The sequence below is a fragment of the Stegodyphus dumicola genome, chromosome 1, assembly GCF_044657685.1.
Source record: "Stegodyphus dumicola isolate Sdum_Otavi_A_Nest chromosome 1, ASM4465768v1".
NCBI lineage: Eukaryota > Metazoa > Arthropoda > Arachnida > Araneae > Eresidae > Stegodyphus > Stegodyphus dumicola.
Genome location: NC_140768.1, coordinates 73971738 through 73996971, shown reverse-complemented (window position 1 = coordinate 73996971; position 25234 = coordinate 73971738). Strand labels below are relative to the sequence as shown.

General features: G+C 33.0%; 1 protein-coding gene across 2 annotated transcripts in view; it reads right to left on the bottom strand.

Moving 5' to 3' along the window:
* Positions 1–25234, bottom strand: part of LOC118194999 (cell adhesion molecule 1-like) — a 308441-nt gene that overhangs the window by 4402 nt on the left and 278805 nt on the right. For both annotated transcript variants that reach the window (XM_085816246.1, XM_085816247.1), the window contains exons 4-5: positions 19986–20119; positions 4363–4600 (exon numbers count right to left, since the gene is read on the bottom strand). In XM_085816246.1, the coding sequence (XP_085672372.1) occupies positions 4363–4600; positions 19986–20119 (372 nt within the window). The remainder of the gene's footprint in view (positions 1–4362; positions 4601–19985; positions 20120–25234) is intronic.

Here is a 25234-nt window from a genome sequence, read left to right as displayed (position 1 = left end):
AAGTTGCAGTGTAAATTCTGACAGTATTAAATAAGCATCTGTAGAACCATTGTCAAAGTATGCAAAGCATTATTTTTTATGGACGTTTTATGAGAGATAGATGTTAATTTAACTTTATATGATAAAAGATCTAGCATATAATGTGAGAACACTGTAGTGTTCCCTCTGAAGTTTTGCCGGTCTAGCTGTGCATGTGTATGCAACATAAATGATTTAGTTTAAGTTTTATACATTATTTTAGATTTTATTTTATTATTAACCAGTATCATAGTCCTTAGTATGAAAATGTCAGGCTTATTTGTAGTTTCCAATCGTTCATTTTATTACTAATCAGTTTTTATAGTTCTCAGTATAAAAATACAACGTTTTATAGATTCTGATTACTTACGTATCTTCTATTAATCTGATATATGCTTCAAAAGATAATACAAAATACTAGCGAACTACCAAATGTAAAGACAACGGACTTTAATAGCAGAGTAAGCTCAGCTGAGGGCCAACCTGCCTGGGACTGATTTCAGTAGTGTTGCTAAGCTACAATTAAATTTTTTATTGCCTTTTGGAGAAAGATTAAGTTAGAGGTTGTTCCCAGGCTTTCGTGTATTTAGATATATGAACTCTCGAAATCTATACTATTATTACACTACCAAGAATCTTTCTACTTTTATGATGGTTTTGAGTTTTTATCTATTTTTGTGTAATTTAGTTTTTATAATTGTCTAATAAGAAACTAAAAAGCGACAAATTGACAAATTCAGTGATTTATTAATTACACTTGTGTTGTATATTAGGCAGTTTTGAAGCAAGAAACATAATAATCATAATAATGCCCTCCCCGGGATTTGAAGATCTTCCGCTTGCTAGCTGGATAAGCTGCCACTTATACAACGAAGGCATACTATGAAGAAGGACAAATTCCTTACAGTCTTCCCCAATAAAAGAGCGACAGGAGAGGGAAGGCGAACCAGTCCCCTAATTCAGGTGATGAAGAATTATTGTCCAATATATCTTAATGGTACGCCACTGTAGAATTTTTCGAAATTTTTATAGCATACAAATGGCGGACAATCAGTGATATCCTCACAAGGACTCAAAATCTGGATCTTCTGGATGCTAAGCTTAAGTTTTACTACTTAAACCACAAAAGCCCACAGTGAAAGAGGTAAATCTTCGTTACCCTCTGTAAGGTGCTAATTGCTATTCAGCTATCTAGAATAAGTAAAAATAGATATTTGGAAAAGTTGAGAGCTTGCTAAACATGATCAAATGGATTTGCCATCACAGTAGTGTATCAGTGTTTGCTTGTTTGTATACTTTATAGTTAAGATATGAGGACAACTATGAATCACTTTTAAAATAAAGAAAAATTTCGATTAATATCGTCTGCAATTATAGAGGCATTTCGGCGGGGGTCTTACAGTAATATTTCCTCTTGAAATAGGAAAAATTTTCTTGTACTCTTTTTCCAGAAATTCATAATTTAAACTGAAGAAAATTTAAAATGTTTTAACTTAAGAAATAAGTCGAAAATTATACTAATATTGTTTTACTTATCATCATTTTCGGGCGTGTATTCTGTTAAATTTTAAGGTCATTGATATCAGGGTTTTAGGTTAAGCGTTGAGAGAAAGACTTGGGGCCCTCTCCAGCTTAGATTTAACCAATAATACCCTGTGAGATGGAATCGGAGATTTTTGCGCACCTCTCCTATTTTCATCAAACTCTTGATATTGTTTTTGCTTGAAAGGCTTGCCTTATTGTTGCAACGATATTTTGCGTTTACAAACATCTCTGCCTTCCTCGGTATTTGAATTCCAACAAGCTATTTTCAGCTGGCTTTGCTAAACACAATAACAACTGGATCGACAAATATGCTAAAAAATATAATGTTAAATTACTGAAGTTAATTTTTTAATATTAAATTATATATACAGGGTTTCCCTAAATATTATGACAAACTTCTGGGGGAGGTAGGACACATCATACAAATTAGGAATTGCATAGGAACCCATGCCCGGAAATGTCAGAGGTAAGTGATAGCAGAGTTAGAAGATGTTAAAGGAAATAAGAGAGTGATTAATTTGAAGCTTTTTTGGGGATGAATACAAATAGTGTACGAGAGCTTGAATGATACAAAAGATGCTGGAAGTTTGCACCATCAGACATTAAACATACCTGACACCGACGGACCATTAATTGCCCCACATGTTCAAACACAACGGGAGTTTCTTTGATTGTAGCAGCTGCGCAGGAGTGTCTTGCCAAGAGATCCATTTCAGACACAACAGAACCGTAATACACGACACTTTTGATGGCGTCTCACAAAAAGAAATCAAGCTCAATAAATCCGCTGAGCGTGAGGGCCAGGGAACCGGTCCACCACGCCCAGTCCTTCGATGCGAGAATGATCTAGTCAAATGGCTACGAACATCCAGCCCAAAATGAGCAGGCGCTACATCATGTTGGAGCCGCATGTTCACAAGTTGATCGTTCGTATAGCGTTCCATGCTGTTCGTGTGTGCCTACCGTTCGAATGAGAATATCCTCACTGTCCCCTAGCACTCTCCTTACATCATACCTTGGCGGCGTACAGTGACGTTGCTGGACAGGGGTTCTTATACAATTCTTAATCCTTATGATGTGCCTTATGTCCTTCAGAAGTTTGTCGCAACATTTATGGGACACCCTGTACATAATTTATTATTTAAGATCTTAACTTCAATAATTATATAGACATATCTATATCTATATATCTATATCTATCTATATATGTCAAGAGATTATTTTTCAGAAAAAATTCTAATTATTTAACGGGAAGTTTATTCTTTTACATTTGGAAGATGATAGTATGCTACTTAATAATTACGTAAAGCATCCTTTAATATACATACTTCAAATGAATACATTTAAAGTGGTGACTACTTCTATTTTGGATTTTAAGAGAGCTATTTTAAGCAGAGTTTCACATAATGCTTTGAGTTTTTGAAAAAGACATATGCACATCTCTTTTGTACAAAATATATAAATATATTATATAATATAAACCACAAGTCTCCCACGTTATATTTCCAAAACTGATAACAATGACAAGTTGTTTCAATGGATGATATCCCTATACTCTTACAAGTAGTACATCACTTGAAATTGTAAAACTGTTTATTTGGTGAAAGATGAAGATGAGCTCTTCCAAAGGATTTTAAGGTTTAGTTGCTACATGGATGTTTCCTAGTTTTACGTAATGAGAGTTTCCTGTAAAATTCTGCATCTTAATAGTCGAGTATAAGTTCTAGTAGATTTATACCTCTTCAAATAAGAAATCTTGGAACCGTTACAGTTATGAACATATATTAGCGATTCTTACATTACAAATAAATTGCAGAGCGGTGTTCTGTTCTCGAACCAACAAAACTTTAAAATTACCTTTAAACATATAAGATTCTAGCTGGCTTAATAAATATTTAGTTATTCATTCATTTACGTTTTTCATTTACCAACAAAACTTTAAAATTACCTTTAAACATATAAGATTCTAGCTGGCTTAATAAATATTTAGTTATTCATTCATTTACGTTTTTCATTTAAGAAATCTCAATACAGTTATGTGAAATATATAACTACATTATGTATGATGGTTGAAGGGTTCTCAATGGAGTAAATACAACAGAAAGAATGAAGACAAGAACTTTTAATGCAGGAAGCAGATTCTTTAATAGCTATGTAAAGTGAATTAAATTTTTATTTAGCCAAAGACATGAATTTTCTTTTCTTGTTATTGAATCATTAGAAGTGTGGAATATTTGCAACAGAACAATATATTAATGAGCAAGAAATATTATAGTGTACTTTCATGATGAACAACTACACTATATTCTTTTTAAGAGAATTTAACATCCTCTAGGAAAACCAGTTTGTGCTCAAAGTATTGGGATATAATATGTTAAAAATAGTAGTCTTTTTTGTGTTTTGGAACATCAGGTAGGTTTAAAGTAATTTGTGGAATGTTCTTCGCAGCGTTAATGTTAACAGGCTACTGTAGTAGCAGATCCTTGAGTATTGTTTATAACTGAAGTGTATACAGTTGATTGTTCTAATCTACCATGAAAATACTACTATTGATGAACTGTTTTGCAGCCGTCTACTGTCTGACATCGCAAACACAGTATTAGATTAAAAAAGAATTACTTTTTGTATTTCAAAGATTTCAAATATTTGACAATTTGAATTATCAACTCATACTCAGCCATGGTCCAGATCCTAGAGAGTTAAGAATATATTACTCATTAAAATGTAAAACACTTAATTTAACATATTTAATTTTACAATTAAAATAATTACTTCAATATAAATAAATCAAGAACTCACCGTGGCTCATATTTTCCGTAATGTGCAGACCCGATGTCTGCTGTCTGAGTCCTGTGCCAAATACAAGCTCCTCATTGCTCATCGTGTAGATTCGAGAAATGGTTGCCGTACACTTAAGCTTCATATTGCCACCTCTGAAGTGATGCTCATTTACAATGAATTTTAGGTTCAAACTCGACGTCTCCAGACCGTCTGCATGCAAGGTTGTCGAATGTTCTAGTTCATTCTCGGGACTGGCCTAATAAGCAAGCAATATTTACAAATGAAATCAAACAGATTCAAAGTATTACTTGTTTTAAAGTAAATTAATGAAATAAATAAACATATAAACGGTATGTCAATTTTACAAAATGCAAAGATTATGATAAACATTATTTAGAAAATATGTCGGAAGTTATTGTCATCATTATGAAAATGTTATAATTTACTAGTAGAAAATGAGATTTTAATGTTTATTTAAAATTATAAATTTTAACTGCATCAAGAATGCATATAAAATATTTTAAATAACAGAATATAATATAAAAATTATTAGTTAATGGAACTAAGCAACATCTTTACATTGCAGTTCATTTTACAAAACATTACATTTTAGAAGTTCGTACGATTTTTATGGATCATTTTGTTTTCATCCAATTGTTATGACGAATGAAATTTTAAATAACCAATGAAATTTAAAGCAAGTTTATCAAACATGACCCCAGGTTTGTTCTATAAATTGCGCAGATGCGACCTGCGTTATATAGTAGAAATACAGAGCTAAACTATTATAACATGGAACTGACAGATGTTCTTTAATGCGAATGATTGCTCATTTACAGGAACCATGTACGCTTCTTTAACGCAGAAAACAACTCATAAATGATATTTCAAAGACGGCTTTAATAAATTTACTTGAAACTACGGCAATTTTAAGGAGCAACAAATAGATTTATTTTGAAAGTCTGTCTATATGAAGTGTAAAATGTGAAAACATGGCACTCAGATTGTCCTCTTCGTCCTCTTCGGAAAAATCAAGACACTTCATGAATACATCTAACATCTCTGAAAGTGCTAACTGTATTTTAGCGTATTAGCTACTTCCTTCTCAGTGACAAATTGTTCACAAATTTGCGACTAGAATGTACTCACTTGCAATCACATACGAAATATTAAGAAAAATGTTTCATTGGAACTTAAGTTTTACTTCTTTAAAGAAAAGTTCCCATAGTTTACAAGGATTTTGCGTTTGCGGCGTCTCCTTTTAGAAATTAATTACATTTATAGCTGTTATTTTTTAGTATGACACATATAGGATGCAAAGGAAGAACAAAAATTCCTGGAGCCAGCTTATATTAGCTCTTTTGAATAGCCATTACGTATACTAGGTTTGTATCTACGGGAAAACATTTAAGAAGCAGCTATTAAAGCTCTTGTAATAGATTTTGCAGCTAAAAGTACAAAATCTGCAGAAGATATTTATTTTATCATGTCTGAAAGATCTACTGAGTACAATACACATATCTTCACCTTACGTACTTCTGCGAAAAAAAAAATAACGTTATGTAAAATGAAAATGTGATATAAAGTTAGGAAAGGATAAATTGGTCTTTTTAGAGATGACTAAAAGTGTACGGTCGCTTCTGCCTAAAATGCTAGCTTTACAGCCATTTTCCATGTCGTGTATTAAATTGTTCAATAGAACTTGCAGTATTAATGATTCGTGTATTAAATTGTTCAATAGTACTTGCAGTAATAATTGTTCAATAGTACTTCATTCACAATGAATAACGCCTTTAGTAGTGCTAATGATTCTTCATACGTGGTCTACAGAATTTAAAGCCTAAGAATATGCGAGTCACTCTATCCGCTGGATTTTTTTGTACTCAAGTCTGTCACAAGTGCATCAAAGTAGGGACAAGATTATCCTTAAGTAGGAAAAAGGTGTTATCAATTGCATCCTAAACAAGTTGACATAAGGATTTAAAAATCACATGTGTATGCGTTTCAGCATTCATAGCTATATAGCATATTCATAGCATATTTTTTGAATATTCGATTTTAATATTTTCTATTTCTGAAAAGTGTTATGATAATTCTCCTGGATTTTTAATTCCCCATGTGATCTTTAACTGTAATTTCATATTTCCTTTCCTTCATAATAAAATACTCAGTTCTTCAACTTACTCAGCCGTTTTATTACACATATTATAAATAGTACTTTTGTTATAATATATTTATGTTAAATTATAATATAATTTCTCTTATACTATGTATTTTTATTTATTACATAATATTTTAATATGTGTTTACTTTTACTCCATTATTTATGATCGTGTATGACAAAAGTAATTGTCTAAATAATCCAGTTTTTTTCCTTGCATTGCTTAGATAAGCGGACCAAGCATATAAAGGACAATTCATTGATATGTTATTGATATTTCCCATACAGGTGTCATAAAATTCACTTCTTTCTTTCATATTTAAATTGATGAAGTCATATCTGACTGTTTTAAATAGATTGTGTCTCTGTTCTATAATTAATATCTATTTTAAAATCAGTTTCAATATTTCAAAGATTTACACAATGTAGTGTCTGAGTCCTTATTTTAGCTAATTATATGTTATATAAAAACAAAGAAAAATTCTCATTACTCTTATTTTATGCTATATTATTCACATATGAATCATTACATACAAAACTTTTTAAGGGGAAAAAGTACGTTTCTTTTATTACATTTTAATATGAACCATCTGTATCGAATAAGTTGAATTTTCGAAGGTGGAAATGCTGAAAAAATAGTGCAATAAAAATATCGCACAAAGTTCATAGTTAAGCTACTTACAAACTTAGTTGCGTAGCTATATAATTGCTACTCTTAGCGCAGGAAACAATTCTCGACAAAATAATTCAAGTTAAAATTCTTTTTTATTCATTACAATCATTATTCAAAAACTTGCGTTGCTCAAATACCGGATGGTGACTCAGCACTGAGTCACGAAATAAACGCCGGGTCATAGGTAAACTTAACCAAATAACTAATTTTACATATTACAATTACATGAGACTACATTATAGTTTATCAATAGATGACGCCAGATTTGGTAATTTAATGTCTTCATAGATGATATATGATACTGAAAATTAATTTATTTTTTATTTTAATTCATGTTTCAATGTTATCTGCGACGCCACCAGAACTTGTTTAGGTTTGACTGGAGTACGATAGCAAAACCAACCAATACTTTTACCTGAGAGGATGACACCGAGTCTAGATTGCTAGGGTCTACTGCAAAATGTTTTTATAGTTTACTAGTAATGTTTTATAATATCTAATTATCAATGTATAAATCATTAATAAAAACAAGAAAAATCAGTGTTTCAGTTATAACAAACAAATTGCAATGTGGTTTTTAAACAGAAACAATTTTTGTACACCACATTAACATAAGTGATGTTAGTCAATGCCAATTTAATGTGTTTAGAGAATGGTACTAATAAACGCCTGCGAGGTGCTGTTCATTAGACATACAAAAAGGAAAAAAACATCCTGAAATTCTGCTCTATTTTGTGAAGTTATATAAAATTTGATGTCATGAAAGGTGCTGATAAAACGGCGTTATATGTTATTTGTTATATGGCCTTAACAATTAGTATTTGAGAGGTTCAATATTGAAGCGGAATTTAAATTAAAGCATTCGAACTTCGGTATAAATGGATAGATTTCTCTATATATTAGAAGAAAGAATTAGTAATTAGCAAACGGACTGGATCTTCGATTTTTTTTCTCCTCAGAGAGTTTTGTCTGAAGATTTAGTTATAACTTCTTATGAAATACCTCATCTAATTGCTAAAACTAGATATCCTGAAGTAGTTCCGAAAAAAAATTGAAATTCCTGTAATGAGAATGTTAGCACCTCATGTTCCTATAATGAAATGTTGGCTTAGATAAAAAACAGAAAAGCTAAATAAATATGTATCGCTCCAATATCATAGTGAAACGTAAAATCGTCGTAATAGCAGATAAAATCGAAGAAACTGTCGTAAATCACTTAAAACAGCACAATTGAGTTTCTTTTTCCATTTATAAAAGGGCAGACATATCAAGCAACGCCAGGTTAATGTGTTTTATGAGATATGGTCTGGAGAATCAGTAGAAATGACATTGACTGGAAGACTATATAGGACTGAGCAGAGGTTTTTCTCACGTGATGGCATCTGGGCTGGGCCTTTTCAGAATTAAAGACCATAACATCAGAATGTGTGCGGTTGCATTGCAACGTACATAGAAAAGCTTTGGCCGTATAAAATATTATTGCTTTAGCAAACTGATAGAATAGACTGTAGAAAATTTATAAAACATAGTCCTTTGAATTTCAGGTTATTTAGTGCATTATGTAAAGATATGGGAAGAGACCCCGACCATCTTGTTTTACATTACAAAATACGATGCTTATCCAGAGGGAATGTTTTAGAGAGACTTTTGGAGACTAGAGAATTTTTAATGATTTCATACCAATATCCCCCAATGGCTAAAGATGCAATAATTGAGTTTAAAGATAATTTTAGTGCCGTTAATTGGTTGTAAAAGCTAGCTTACTTTGTGACATTTCTTATATTTAAGTAAATTATATCTTTCTTTGTAAGACAGCAATATAACTGTATTTAATGTGCAAGAAAAGATGGAACCCGCAATGAAAAAGCTAATTTATGGATCCCTCGTGTGGAATCAGGAAATTATAGTGCTTTAATGAAGCTAACTGAAGTGGAAAAATGATATTGCATTCAAGTCTGAAAGAATGTTTCATCTAGTTCATAACGATAGGTCCACCAGCGGCCGAGCGGTAAAGACACTGAACACTGGTAGTTCGGTCCGAGGTTTGAATCCCGCGAACGGGCTGGCTGCATGGGCGTTTTCGTCGTTTTCCCCATGTGTAACGTATATACGAGCCAGTTTCCCTTAGAAAATCCTCCACGAAAGCATTCCACCCTTTACGCAGATAGCCCTCGTGTGCTTTGCCATAATTAAATAATCCAATCCAATCCATCCAATCATAACAATAAAACATGGATAAGAAACCCTTTCACATGTAAAATAAAATCATAGACGGAAATATTGGATTAAAATATTGAATCCATTATTGAATTGTCTTGTGATGTAGTACTTAAATACAACTTCGTCCAAATACAGTTGATAGATTTTGGCTGTCCTGTAGTCAACAGTATTTTTTTCTGCCAAAAATGGCAATTAAGCTTCTATTGCCTTTTTTTACAGTTTACATTTGTAAAAGAGCCTTCTTGACATTTACGTTTCTAAAAACACAGAAAGAATTTAAGAATGAAGTTGCCATCTTTTTCTGTAGACCTAAAATTTCTAGTTAACGAGAAACAGCCTTATATTTTTCATTAAAACTTCTTTATTATTTTACATGTTTGAAGGTATTGTTTTTAATCACATAACATCACATGAATTAGTTACGTTATAACCATAAATTTACAAGAATATGTATAATATTTTAAATTAGGTAAGCTAGGTCAGTTAGTAAGTGATTAACGGTTTGATTTGTTAAGGAATATGCATTGTAATTTGAGAAATTGCAAGTGAAGATTTTATGAGTCATAGAACGATAACGAGATGCTAGTCTGCATGCACTAAACATACTCTGACCGCGTAACTAACTTCACGAAACGTAAGTTAGGATGACAAAAATTGAAAGAAACTGTTTTATAGTGGTACTTTCTTTATTCAATCGCTCTGCAATTTAGCATTGAAATTTAATCTAACGTAACATTGTATATGCAGAATTGCTGTTTCGATGGAATTTAAGCTATCTATTTGAGAATCATGCTTTTGCTTCGTGCTCGGCAGGGTATTTGGATAATACTACTGCTTATTATAAGATGGTAATAGAAAGCACTTTAAATGTTTCCTTTAGATACTGCGAAAGCTGGGTTAGTATAGGATTTTCTGTAAACTTAATAATTTCTAGCATTTGCATGCCAAATTAAATGAAAAAGAATATGGGCTCCTGAAAAGTAGGAATTTTGAGATAACAGAAAATTTTGTGAAATCACGAGAGAGAAGATCAGTACTGGAGTTAGGATGGAATTTTATTATTAAAAGAGGAATGAATTTTACCTTATATTCTTATAAGAAATATCTGTTTCACAGTATTAGATTCTAAATACATGTTTTAAACAGAATTCACATCGAAGTGAAAAAGTAATTTCTATTTTAAAAGGGGTAAGTGTAAATAAATCTGAGTATTAGTGTGTGGATGTAAGTGTTCCCCAGACTTCTCGGCCGAAGTTAACGGGACATGACCTCGATGATTTTCTTCGTTGCCATCATTATAACTTTTTCTTCTGGACGAGAAACTGTTCCTTGGCGACTCGTCCATCAAAGACATATTTAATGTCCTCTGGGGAAAACTATTCCCTAGAGCTTCTACCGGAAATGACCAAATACATTCCGATGATTTTTACAACAAAATTCGGATGGGTCAAGCTTTGTGAAGTGTTTCGGCATTTTCTTTGGACGAAAAGAAATCATTTCTCTTTTCAGACAACCTTTCGCTCAAATATTTATTACACTACATATTACGTTTAATTCATTATTCTTCTCTTTGTTGAAAAAATAACAACCATTTTTTATCTGAAAGCATCTTACGAGTTAACAAAGCCAGTATAAATAAATTCTGTCTTGTGAATTGATTTTACTCGACTATTACTTATTGGTTTAAATTCCAATAGCCACTAATTAGGGACTTGATTTTATTATTTTAAATAAAAAACATGGTATGAGCGCAAAGATTTCTCCACATTTCCATAATTTTTAAACTGCAAAGATTTTATAGAAGATTTATTATGTCATGATCTTTCTGCTTTCTTTGTTATCTTGATATTTGCTTCAGAAAACTATTAATTAAAATTTATTCAGAACAAATATAGGTAAAGATCATGACCACTTAATTATTCATAATGTTATTAAACTCATGTTCATACTTTTTTCAAAATAAATAAGAAGAAACAAACTTCTCTGCGGTATATGATATTCCAAATTCACTTAAATAATTCACTTCGTTCGGATAGTATAACGTTTGTCTAACCAAATTCTAAGTAATGAAATATTTTCGATTCTTAACAAAGCAGTCTCTTATAATTCATCGCAATCAACGTACAGGAAGCAATGGTTATATTTTACAAGGTTTAAAACTGCTTTAAAATTTCATTGGTAATGTTGTAGCTATTTAACAGTAACTAAAATTTATATTTCTATGCGAGACAGTGCGTACCTACATCAAAAAGTAATTTCTCATCCATAAACGGAATTACGTTATAAACGACAGCATCGTATTATTTTAGCAAGAAGCAACTAACTTTTGTTATCGCTTAACATAATTTTTTTAAAGTTATTTTTATCATATGGGTTTCGAAGATGTAATTCTAGAATTATTGCTTTTGAAACTGTGGCAAATAATTTAACATCAATATAATTTAACATCAATCTATATTTGATAAAATAGAGCATAATATTAACTAATGTTGCTAAATTAAAACCTGAAGCACATTTTTATTAAATTCAGATTTTACTTAAATAGAAGTATGATAAACAGCCTGGGATTAAGTGATGTTAAAGTGTTTGAAGGTTATGAAATATTGAAACTATGCAAAAAATCATTACATTTCGATTCTATTAATTATTTAAAAAAGTAATGTAGATAAAGTTTGATTTGTATATTCATGCTTCTCAAAGTTTGAGGCGTTGTATATTCTATACATTAATAAGGCCTGAGAAATCTATTTTTCAGCTGTGGGAAGCAGCAGGTTATAATATTGAATTTATACTCACATCCTTTATCTTTACTAATTTATCCCTTCGCACTTGGTCTCAAAAATATATTAAAGCCCAATATAAAATCTTAGTGGCATTACCTCTCTTCTTTTTAAGCTGTTATCCCGCGCAAAGTGTCTTCGACAAATAATATTTTAGAATAATTTTACTATTAGTTTGTTTTTCTCAAAAACTGCGTCAGACGGCACATTTCCCACTAATCTGGTATCAATATCTTACCTTTCATCGTAATCACGATCAAAACTAACACGGTGTAGTTCAAGTTCAAACTTTATTCTCATTTTCCTTTACCTTTTGCCTTGTGGAAAAAGTGCTGGTTGTCGCAGTTTCTTGGTGTATATTACTAGTTTTCGTGTGTTTAAGGAGTACAAGGAACTAAAATATACAAATGCTTTAAATCGTTTAACAGCAACGTTTAGACAATTATTATGATTTATTATTATGTTTAGACAATTATTAGATTAATATAACGCAAATAGCTTGAAGTTTTACACTAATAATATGAATATATCAGAAAGGTTTTAAACAGTTGTTACATTATAAGTTTAAATATATCATGTTTAGTGGAGTATCCTTTAAATATATTACGGCTGGGACAAAAATAGAAAGGGAACTCTGAGAATTATGCGAGGAAAATTTCTTCATATTTGAAATTTCTGCAATGGGTAGACTGGATTAATATCTGATTAAGACTTATCGAGAATAAAAAATTAAAATATCTTAGCAAACTTCGAAAGCATGTCTGACTTATCGAACTTCCACTTGTACTTCCACTAGTCGAAATAAATATATATACGATTGATAATACACTGGTGTGCAAAAATTAAGGACGAGACGGTTTTTTCAATATAACTTTGTACAAAAGCTTTCCAAATCAACACATTTAATACCGTAAGAACCCCAATACGTAAGGACATGAGAAATATAAGCAACACTTACTAAAAGAGAAATCAGAGGGATAAAAAGAAGCTTTATTGAAAAAGTAGCATGGAGCGCAATGCGACTGAAGGCCGAAACATCCCTGTGATGGGTGTCCAGCAAGATCTCCCCTGACTGCTAGGCAGGTTTCACAGCGTCTGCCCATGCTGAGAGTGAGGGTGTCAATGAGTTGTTGAGGCATTACTGCCCATTCGTCTTGCAGCGCCAATCGAAGCTCCGGAATCGTTACTGGTGGTAAGGTACGAGCTGCCAAGCGTCTGCCTAGAAAATGCCATACATGCTCGATGGGATTGAGATCCGGACATTGTGCCGGCCAATCCATACGTTCAATATCCTCACTCTCTAAGAGCAGTTCGGCAGCTACTGTGCAATGACATGGTGCATTGTCGTCCATGAAAATCAACTGCGGACCCATAGCGCCTCTAAAAAGACGCACATATGGAAGAAGAATCTCGTTACAATAACGGGTCCCGTTGACTGAACCTGCGTCGAAGATGTGAAGGTCTGTACGACTACCAAGCATGATGCCTCCCCAAACGAGAACACCGCCACCTCCATACCTGTCCCTTTCATTGATGTTCGAGGGATGATTGCGGCTTCCCCGCTCTCTCCAGATGAGTATGAGATGAGAATCGCTACTCAGACTGAATCTGCTCTCATCTGCAAAGAGTACTCGTCCCCATTCATTGTCTCTCCAATTCCGGTGTTCCCGGCACCACAGAGAACGCCTTCTCCGATGGGCAGGCGTTAGAGGTACACACCGTACAGGGCGTCGTGCAAACAGACCACCACCGTGCAGTCTTCTGGCCACGGTAAAACGTGATATCGGTCGTCTAGTCGCCTGTGTCGTGTGTCTAGCGATTTCTCCCGCTCTCTGCCGCCTGTTTCTTCTGGCCTGTAAGGCAATATACCGGTCATCTGCTGGTGTGGTTCCTCGTGGACGACCACTACTAAACTCCCGGATAGCTGTTCCTGTAGTTTGAAATTGTCTCCAAAGTCGTGAAACGATGCTGTGAGCAATTCCGAACTCTGCAGCCACACTTGTCACACTGCGGCCTTCCTCCAACTTCCCAATGATTCGACCTCGGGTAAAAGTATCCAGATGTCGTCTAACAGATTGATTATTCGCCATTTCTCGCTGAGGCAGCAACTCAGTGTGATTTTAAGTGCTATACGGCGTGCAATCTCTTTGCCAGAAATACTGATCTTACACCGACAACATGCTTTATACTACTCAGACACTCCCCCATTACGTCTACCATCATGTCTGCGCATGTGCTACCGTACATCTCCTTACTTAATCTCCTGATTGTTCTTTCTGTCCGCTCTGCCTTTTCGTTCAGCTGATATGCTAATTTTTCGACTTCGTCCTTAATTTTTGCACACCAGTGTATTTAACATTAAATTTAATGCATTAGACAGGAAAGGAACATCCACTTCGACTACTGAAAATTTCGAACTGTCATAGTTCTGGTATATGATTAAGTATTTAATAAAGTCAAGTTATCCCTTTATATATAATAATTAATTCAAAAATGTAGAAAATTTTATTTTAAGTAACTGACTGTTTTAATGTTGATTATTTTCTGTCTTTAAGCTTTCTCTCATATATTTTGTTAAGAATGTAAATTTAGGTTATAAGGCATTTCTACCCCTTCTTAGCGTGCCTTGGTGGTGTAGTGGTCAGCACGCTCGGTGCGTATTCGAGAGGTCCGTGGTTCGATTCTCGGCGAGGGCATTGCTCATTTTTCAAGTCTCTTGCTTCCAAAAAATACTAATGTCTGTACAAGGTTATGTATAAAAACGGAAATAAACCATATTTTAGTTGGACTGAATTGGCAATATTACTGTCTCTTTACAAAGAGACTAGCTTATCGAGTTATTGAGATAGAACGAAAGTTGATATGGTGAGTTCGTAGTGTGGTAAACACGTTCTTTTATGCAATTTATTCTGCTGAAAATGTTTTGAAGCTTAATTCTGAAAATTTAATTTTTCATTCGTAACTTCGTACTATGTCACTCTAGAGTTAAAATCGCTTTCTCTTGTTACGCATTGAAATCCTCAAAAGACCTCATAGTGAGACATTCGGGAATTTGGAATCGCTAAAACAATATAATTGAGATTTGAGGAGTTAAGAAGAATAGACGCGCTTGAAGAAAACAGTTACTCTACATGGAATAATTTAAATTCATTGCCATTCAAAATCGTAAAGAGACAGCTAGACAATAACATAAACTGGAAGGTGGTATGAAATTAAAGCTTTTCAAAGTACTTTTCATTTCTGCTGCAAGCAGTGGCGAGTAAATTTGTTTGTGTTTTTAATTGTGTACTTATCTCACGAACTGGCTCCCATCTTAGTTACTACTGTCTAGAAAACAGGCAATTGTTAGAAATTATGATAATTCGTGTAAGTTAAATAAGGATAAAACGTTTTATCCAGAGTCTTATAAATATAGATTTCAAAGCATTGCTTGAAATAATATGCGATTTGTTAAAATCCAGAATAAACGAATATAACAACTAAGCTAACGAAAGCAAATATAATTAATCCCGTGATATATTACATTTATTTTCGTTGGCAAATGAATGAATAAACATTTCACTACAGCTTTAAGTAACGTTGGATTTAAAATAAATAAATTTAAGTTGATTATAATGTAATTAGTAAGATTTCGTGAAAGTGATTTCAGAAAAGAGTGCATCTTTATGTTATCAGCTACAAAGGTAATGTTAAGAATAGTTAGTTATTTCAAATAATGAAACCACATTATTATGTTAGGCTCAAGCGTTATAAATTGCATTGTTTTGAATTCTTGATAAAGCAGATACTGATTTCCCAAGACTGCTTAACTTTTTATATTCGACTTGCTAATTTTGTCATGTGTACGAAGAATGAGATAAAAATATTAATTTTTACTTCTTTTAATGTGCGATGTAAACAGGAGCAAGATTCCCTTAGAAAATACGTCATGAAAAATATTCCTTATAGCATGTCTCTTGAGTACCTTTTCGTAATTAAATCTAGAATTGTATAGCTTTGTTTATTCTTTTGAATACATTAGTGTCAAAATTAAAACAATGGTAATGGAATTAGTAATAGTATGGTAATTCCGCAAGGAAATGTTTCTTGAAACATAGTCGCATTACATAGCAAATATATTGAATATACCATGAGGAGTGGGTATTGCATAAGCCTTTTGCTGTAAAAGGGAGTGAAAAAGGAAATAAAGAGCATAAGATACAAGCTGTTTTCTTTGCAAATTAAATTTCTGAAATGGAATTAGAAACCCATTTGTTTCACGTTGGTTCACTAGGGCAAATATGCAAATATCACAAAGTAGTTACAAGAATGGAAATTTCAAAATTAAAATACACAATTTAATGTCAATCCTCTTCTCGTACTATTAGTCTGGGCAAATGTTTAGGGCAGAGAAATATTTTTCGAGAATCTAGATAAAGTTTAATTACATCATTTACACACTACAACGATGTTACTTAGTTTGTTAAAGAGATGTGATACAGCAAGTTCATTGTTTCTTTTCCAATCAGCATTTGCAGATTCTGAAATAAGAGTGTTAAAAAAATAAAGTTTTATAATACTTGGATGTAGCAGTTTTTTTAGATATATTTTCCGTGCACTTTAGAGGGGTTTACATGTTAATATTAAAAACAAAAACGTTGTATTATAAAGCTTAATATATACTGTTTGTTTCTCGCATTAATTATTTAACAGAACTATCTCCCACCTTTCTCATTTCTACTGCAAGTAGTTGCGAGGAGATTTGTTTGTATTTTTAGTTTTCTATAATAAAACGCTTTTCTGATATGCTTTTTATAACATCCTTTACAAAGCCGTCTTTCCTCTTAACCCAAATCCGTTGCGTGCTTTGTCATAATCCGAACCTAAATAATTCAATTTCAATATACTGTGCTCAGCAGAACAAATCTCATATTGTTCAAACATTAGAGCTAACAAGCAAGAAATGACTAACTACCATTTTGAATGCATCCTCGGAAGCTGCTAGTAAACACTTGTTCTTCGTATTGGAGTAGTTGCTATTTCCTAATGTCTTTATTCCATAACAATGCTTCTCAATATAATGCTTCTCAAAGATTAAGAAATTGGGTGAGGTTATTTGAATACAGCAACACACGCAAGGGCTATCTTCCTAAGGCGAAGGATATCTTGAGAATGATTCCTTTTAGGTTCCAGACGAGGTTAGGTTTTGTCTTCTATGGAACAGGCCGCTTAATGAAATTATGTTTAACAAAAATCTATATTTATACTTTCAGAAATATTAATGACTTTTTATAGTGGTGACCATGAAAAGGTTAACTTCTGCTAATTTAGGATTAATCTCAGGAATTGTAGTGACTTCGGACTGAAATACAAGTTATTAATCGCTTTTCCGTTATCCATATTACTAAGTCCATGAATTCCTGCATAACAAATGCATAACAAAGTATATTTTCTACGAAAAGCGCCTTAAAGCTTTTAGAAAGTACCATGGTGGGCTGCAGTAATATGAACCGGATTAATAATGTATCTCACACTTGTTCCATCGGATTTAAATAGGGAATGTGCAGACCATTCTATCCACTAGATTCCTTTAGTTTCAAGATAATCCCTCATTAGTGCAGCGCGATGGGCTTTCGCACTGTGATCCATTAGAAAGAAATACGAATATCATGTTAAGTAATTTAATATAAAGATCACGAACACGATCTGAATATATATCATCAGTGCGGTCATCTAGAATACTGCCCATTCATACCATGATTTTATCAGTTTTGTACCGATGACATTCAAAGATAGTTTCTGGCGTATTATGTGTATTTTGCTTCTTTATGATTGCAAGTCGTCCAAAATCATTCTCGAAACAAAATATGTACTTATCACAGTCCGTGGTATTCCAAACACGCTTATATCTGTACACCGCATCCAAGTGTTTCTTGCAGTCCGAATTAGCGGGGCACAAATCACGGGTTTCCTTATATGCAGCCAATATTTATGCTGCCTGTCATTCAAAGTATATCTAGATGGTTGAGTACTTGTAGCTGCAAAGAATACCCTGGCGATATGAGCTGACTTCAGTTGTACATTTTCTTTTAGGAAACGTTGCTAAATAATGGTCCTGAAAATGTGTTGTGGTGCATTTTTGACTTTGCGTTACTAATTTTCCTATAAAAGTGCAAATGTGGTATCTGTGATGTCAGACCTCACGCCCATTTAGACACGAGGCGTGACAAAGTAGGAACTTCACATTTGATAAACGATTGTCGTTAATGAGACACAGGATTTAAATTCAGAGACAAATTTAGCAAAACGACGAAGCGTTTTGAACTAGGTTTCCGTCTTAATACTGGATTGCAAGCTATCATCATCTTCTGTGTTTTATGAGCTGAGATTTGTAGTTTATGTTCTCTAGTTTGTTGTGAGAATTGATCTAAGTATCCTTGTGCACCTAGTTTCAACTGTCGTGGTCTCTATTTCGCACAGTTACCAAAAGGAAGTTATTTGTACGCGCTCTCTATTTAGTATTTTCTATGTCTTTGAATTACTAGAGTAATGCATTCAAAATCACTTTCAATATGGTTGGTTCCAGGCATGAACTTCGACGGCAACTTTGTGTAATCGCGTGTCATAACGTTGATAATAGTGCTGTCCAGCGTAATTTGCGCTGTTAGATTTTACAAATAACTCGCAGGAGCTCAATTGTGGTGCCTGCCAAGAAACGGAGTCAAACGTGCTGCAGGCATTAATCCACTGCAGGAAACGTAATACTCATTTAAAGACCGTAAAGTCGTCACTTGCAGTTTTATTGGTAATATGGGTCTACATTAATTAACGTAATGCATATTACGTAGAATAGCCAGTACGGAAACCACGTTGCTCAGGGTGAATTACAGTTACCTTCCCAGATGAAAACTGAATTCGGAAGTATAAATAAGGTCAGTAGTTTTCTGGATGCTGGAAGTAAGCAAACTAGCATGTAAGAGAAAACATCTACAGGATCCTTATCACTCTATAGGAGTAGAACTATGTATTTCCGTAGTTTTAGGCGGCTTAGTAGCAAACACATAATCCAAGTTGCATCATTTGAAAATATGCATATTCTCCTTTGCACTGTAAAATTCTCTTCCGCGTCAGAAATAAAGATAATTAGACATAAGTAGTAACTTTACAAGATTTATAAGTAAAATATTTTAAAAAAAGGAATCCGCAGATTTTAGTAACCTTTGCGATAGCCCTTGGTGCCAATGCTGTCTGTTTTATTTATTTAAAAGAAAATCTGCCGTTCTTGTTCGCATTATGAAAATAGATAATATAAGCTTTTTGGCTGATAATCATAGCATTAGAATACGTAACGATAACTCTGAAAACAAATTTAAAAAAATGCATAGGACAAACAGTGAGTTTGACAATGGCAGTAATAAAGCAATAGACTCACTTAAACGAGTAAATCATATCTTTGATCTTCTTATATATTTGTTGATGTAAACAATTTTTTCCGTGAGAAATTAGTTCTAGTAGAAATTCATATATTAATAAATGTATTAAGAATCAGAGGAATTTTTCGATAATTTGTAAAAGATAGATGTTAACATTTTATTTGCAGATACCTGGTATTTTTAGATACTTCTATTTCAGCTTAATCTGGTCTTAAAATATTTGTATATTTCATAAATGAAAATATACGACTTCTCTTGCACTGTAAATACGGAACAATGGCAATTTTTTCACCCGTATCTTTCTATATGTTTTAGCTCTTATTTTTATAATTTTATCTCATTATATAAAAAGAAACAAAAACATTTGATTCTCTAGTTCTAAAATTCAAACTCACCAGTTCGTCATTAATATACCATCGTAGTGTGGCAGCAGGTTTGGATTTCGATGAGGTACAGTTGACCGATACTGTATCACCAACTCTGTACTTAGACATGCCTCCGGTAATTCTGGGTCCTTCAGTTGGCAAAACTGTAATCAAATGAAATAAAATGGCATTAGGAATTTAACTGAGTAAAAAAGAGTTAACTGTTATTTATGTACTACACCTACACTCGTGTGCAAAATTACGAGAATTTGCAAATTGTGTCTATTTTTATGAAAGGATTGAACCAAAGCTACTAATTATGTTGCCGAAGAATTATGAAAACAATTTAGAGTCAAATACATAAGTGTACGCATACGTGCAAGCGGAGCTCTGATTATGGAATGGATGTAAGTGTATGACTGCTTTTCGGTTCATATTCCTTCACGATATTCGCTGTGTTTCTCGCAAGAGTGTGTAAATTTTATAACGTATCAAGAAAAGTGAATAGCCTTGAACGTATGGATGAAGGAAAGGGATACAGAATTATCGGTACATTGGAGACATTGCAATCAAAAACGCAGGCGGCTAAAGAGCAAAGTGTAACGCAAAGTGCCTTCTGCAATATGTGGAAACAATTTCAGGACACTGGATCTGTATCGAGAAGACCTGGGCAAGGTCGACCAAGATCCACAACGACGAATGAGGATCTTTATTTGTTTTTTTCAGCGCGGCGACACAAGAGTTCTACAGCTTGACAGGTCAGACGAGAGATGTATGCTGCCGCTGGAACATAAGTCTCACATAATATAGTTTCTCGAAGCCTTCATGAGATGGGACGGAATGCCAGAAGACTCACTGTTCGTGTCCCGCTTACTGCAGCTCACAAGATATTGCGTTTAGCCTGGTGCAGAAAACATTCTTCTTGGACCAGATTCAGTGGAGCACCTTGCTTTTTATAGAGGAGTCGAAATTCAGCTTGCACACTGATTCTCGCGTAACTATATCTGGAGAGAGCCTATAAGAAGATAACATTCTACCCTAATAAGAAAACAGTATCATTATGGTGATGGAGGTGTAATGGTTTAGGTAGGTATTATATAGCACAGCCGACAGCCCTGCATGTGTTTGATTAAAGTAAGGACATTCGCCTCATGGACTGGCCAGCCAGATCTCCTGACTTTATAAAGCATGTTTGGGACATTCTTGGGAGGGCAATTTCATCTCGACATTCCTTTCAAAGAACCATCCCAGAGTTGAAAACTGCCTTTTTGCGGGAGTGGGATGGACTGTCATAGGCACTCCTCATATGCCTTCTGTCCAGTATAGCGGCTCATTGCGCAACCTGTGTAGCTGTGATAGGGGACTGTATCTCATATTAGACTCATTTTCAATTCGAAATTACAGCTTGGGTTTTGGATATCCCTGCATTATGGACTTATAATCATGCGTACATAAAATGATTTGAATGGCACGTCACAAATGCATAGTCATATCAAAGTTCATTAAAATCTGTCCATTAATGTCCCATTCGACATAAAGTGCAAATTTTCGTAATTTTACACAAGATTGTATGTTTTTAAGGTTCTGATTGCCATCTATTTTAATCTTATTTTCAGTCTTAAGCATATTTTCTGTTCTGTTTCTTCCCTTTTTGAACGGGAGAAAAAAGAATATTTTATGAAAGGATTACGTACCGGCAAAATGTAATTTTGTTGGTTGTTTAGATGTGTCAATTAAATTGAAAGAAAACACGATCCTTTTTTCCCTAGCTATTGGATCAAATCTAAACTTGCCGTCAGATTATTTTCAGCATGATTTTATTCATACAAATAACAGATGTAACTTATATTAATAATTGGAAAAAGGGAAGACTGTTAGTTTCATCAAATAACTTGTTTGTATCTTTCAAGCAATCAATAACTTTTATCAAAACTGTTAGTGAATGCACTGCATCAGAAAAATGGAATTCTAGTTTAAAATCTAGTTTAGAATTCCTCTCATCATTTACATTGAGTTCTTTTACTCAGATTATTTTCAAATCTTTATTAGCTCGAAATTACGTGTATTTAAATTGCTGCATGTTTGATATCTTTGTTATGTACGTAGAAATTTGTTTGTGATAAATCTATGAGCTGTTAATTGTTTTGAAGTGTGTATGTGGCAATGTACGGATGATATCCTGAGATAAGTCGATATTACTACTGACTAGAAAATTATAATATTGCTCATGAAATGAATGATTTCTGTAATAAACTACACGTCGATTAGCACAAATTACATTATTGAATGATTACTGTAATAAACTATTGTCTTTACGTACTGATTGATGGTTTTATAAGCTTATACATTAGGTACCAACTAACTTTGATCAGTTTAGGATCATGATGAGATTTTTGTGTCTATTTGTGTCACATTCACGGACACTAGAATTGCGTTAACTAATTTTTTATTTTTTATTCCAAATCTCTTTTGAAGTACAAGAGAACAGAAATTAATATTCTACAGAAATTTCTTGTAGATAATTTTTGTAAATTCCAGCATATAAAAAAAATTAAAAATAAGGGAGGGGGAAGTTTACGAAAATGACTTAAGACTTCTTATCAATTCAGCTTATAGACATTCCTAGTAAAAGTTAGAAATTTTTAATGCAGATTGTTCAATGTAATAGTCTTAAATCTATTTGGTTCCTATTCTATGGTAATTCTGAAATCAATTCCTAGCTAATCAGTGTTTAAATAGTTATATCTGCTGAGCCAGCTGATGAACTGCCATAATCTAATTAACAAATTCAAACTGCATATTTTGTTTTAATTGCAGCTCTCTTAATCTCTATTATTCTGAAATGTAAAGGCTGAAGAGGTTTCAAGAATTATTTTCGTATTACTGGAAATATCATTGTCGAATTGAAATACTTCATGTTATTTGGGCAATTAAACACTTAAAATTGTGGAACAAAAGCTAATATTTGAAATTTGACCAAAGATCACTAAATGATGCCATGTTGCTTATAACGGACATCTAGAAAGATTGAACTACTAACTATCTATAGAAGAAGTTTACAGCTCTAGTTTAAAATAAGGAAGGCTTTTGAGATGAGGTCAATTCTGGCTACACGATCCTTTTAATATTATACAAAATTTAATCTTTTATATTGCACATCTACGGAGGAAGATCTAATTAGTAAAGAGTTCCTTATTCTATTGCAGGCTTTACAAAACTAGATTAAGGTATAATATTGACGCCGAAAACACTACCAAACTTATGCGTTATACCATTTTCACTAAATAAAAAGGACACATATCAGTTTTAGGGGACGTTTCGGTTTCGATTTAGTTGGTTATGGCATAACCCACTAAGGTTATCTGCCCAAAGTGAGGGATGACTTCGTGAGGACTTTCTAAGGAAAGTTGACTCATATGTTACCTTACACATGGGGCAAAACCACGAAAGCACCAATGCAGCCAGCCCATTCGCTTGGAATCGAAACCAGGTTGGAACTAATGTTCAGGGATTTTACGTTTTACGGAACGGTATTTTACGGAACCTGAACTAATGTTCAGGGATTTTACGTTTGGGCGCTGGGGGTTACTTTAGTTGTTGTATAAAAACCAGTTCTTATAATTTAAAAACTTCTCTTTAAATCGGGTCACGAATTGAAACCCTTGCATCTAGTCACGTTTATTCTGAATGAAAAGGACATTTTAGAAGTATTTTCATTCAATAATTTGCATATGTCGCCTTAAAAAATATTTGTGTAGAATTCATAAAAATTTAAGTTTTATCTCGTTAATCCGAAATTATATAAAAAGGAACTTTTTTATGTAATTCAGTTAGTAATTAGCGAACTTTCCTTATTGACCTTTGTTTTATGGGGGATTGTTATAAAAATGTAATTCAGTTTAATTTTTTCAAATAAATATTTCACCTGTTTAAAATCGTCAGTATATGAAACTTATATGCTTTCTTTGATTCACTTATTGAATTTCCTTATATTGATTATCGTAAATCAAGAGAGTGGCTTGTATTAAATTTAATAAGGCTAAAATTACGACTTAACAAAATTCTGTTGCCGAATAAGAGTAGAGAGAAAATTTTTAGTTTTGTTGATTAGTAATGATTAGGTACTGTTCACAACTAGGAAATTGTCACTGTAGATAGCAATTAAAGTATTTTCAAATTGTCCTAAATTGTTTAAACTGAAATTACACATGTGTGTAGAAAACAGTTATTCTCTTTAGATAGATAAAGCAATTCAAAAGGACAATCCATGCAATAGCTCGTAGATTTAGTAATTAAAAGTAGACGAACTGATTCTGCTGTATTTGATAGAGGGTTCAGTAAAGCCTTGATGGAGGGTCTAGACAGATGGAATATTTTTATTACATTTACAAGTTATTGTTAGATAAATGCAATATTTTCAGTCTGTTTGTCCATACAAGCGCACGAACTATTATAGTGATTAATAGACGATGTCCTCATGTAAAAGTTTCATTTAGTTCAGTTACGCATATAAAATGGTAACATAAATTGTCTATACATCAGTTTGACTTTAATTAATTCACCGTTTATCAGACGATTCGATTAGATGAGGTCTGTTGTCTGAAACAAAGTTCTGAATAATTTTGGATACAGAATAAACTATAACAATACTACACTCTAAAATGAACTTCAGGAAGCTAAATGAAATAGTGAATACCACTCATAAAGCATATATATTTAAATATTTTATCGAGTCCACTTCGAAATAAATTGACTCATAAATTACGCTTCATTTTCATTCAAGAAGCCATTTCTCTCATATAATTTTTATTTTAAATATGCTAATTACTTAAAAATATGGTGCAATCAGTTTTCATTTTGAGTTTTCTAAGAACAAAATCAACTCAATTTTGAGTTTTCACTTAATTTTTATATTATTATCTTGCACTTTTGACAAAATCTTTTAGTTTCAAAAGCGTCCGTGAAGTTTCGACAAGATATGAGACAGTACTATAATATTCTCTAATCCACATACAATTTTCCTCTCACAATTTAATTAGTTTAATAGGTAACGATAATATGACACTAAGATTCTACTAATTCTAGTTCTTTTTTTTTTAAATATACACTGGTGTGCAACAATTAAGGACGAGACGGTTTTTTCAATATAACTTTGTACAAAAGCTTTCCAAATCAACACATTTAATACCGTAAGATCCCTAATACGTAGACATGAGTAATGTAAGCAACACTTACTAAAAAAGAAATCAGAGGGATAAAAAGAAGCTTTATTGAAAAAG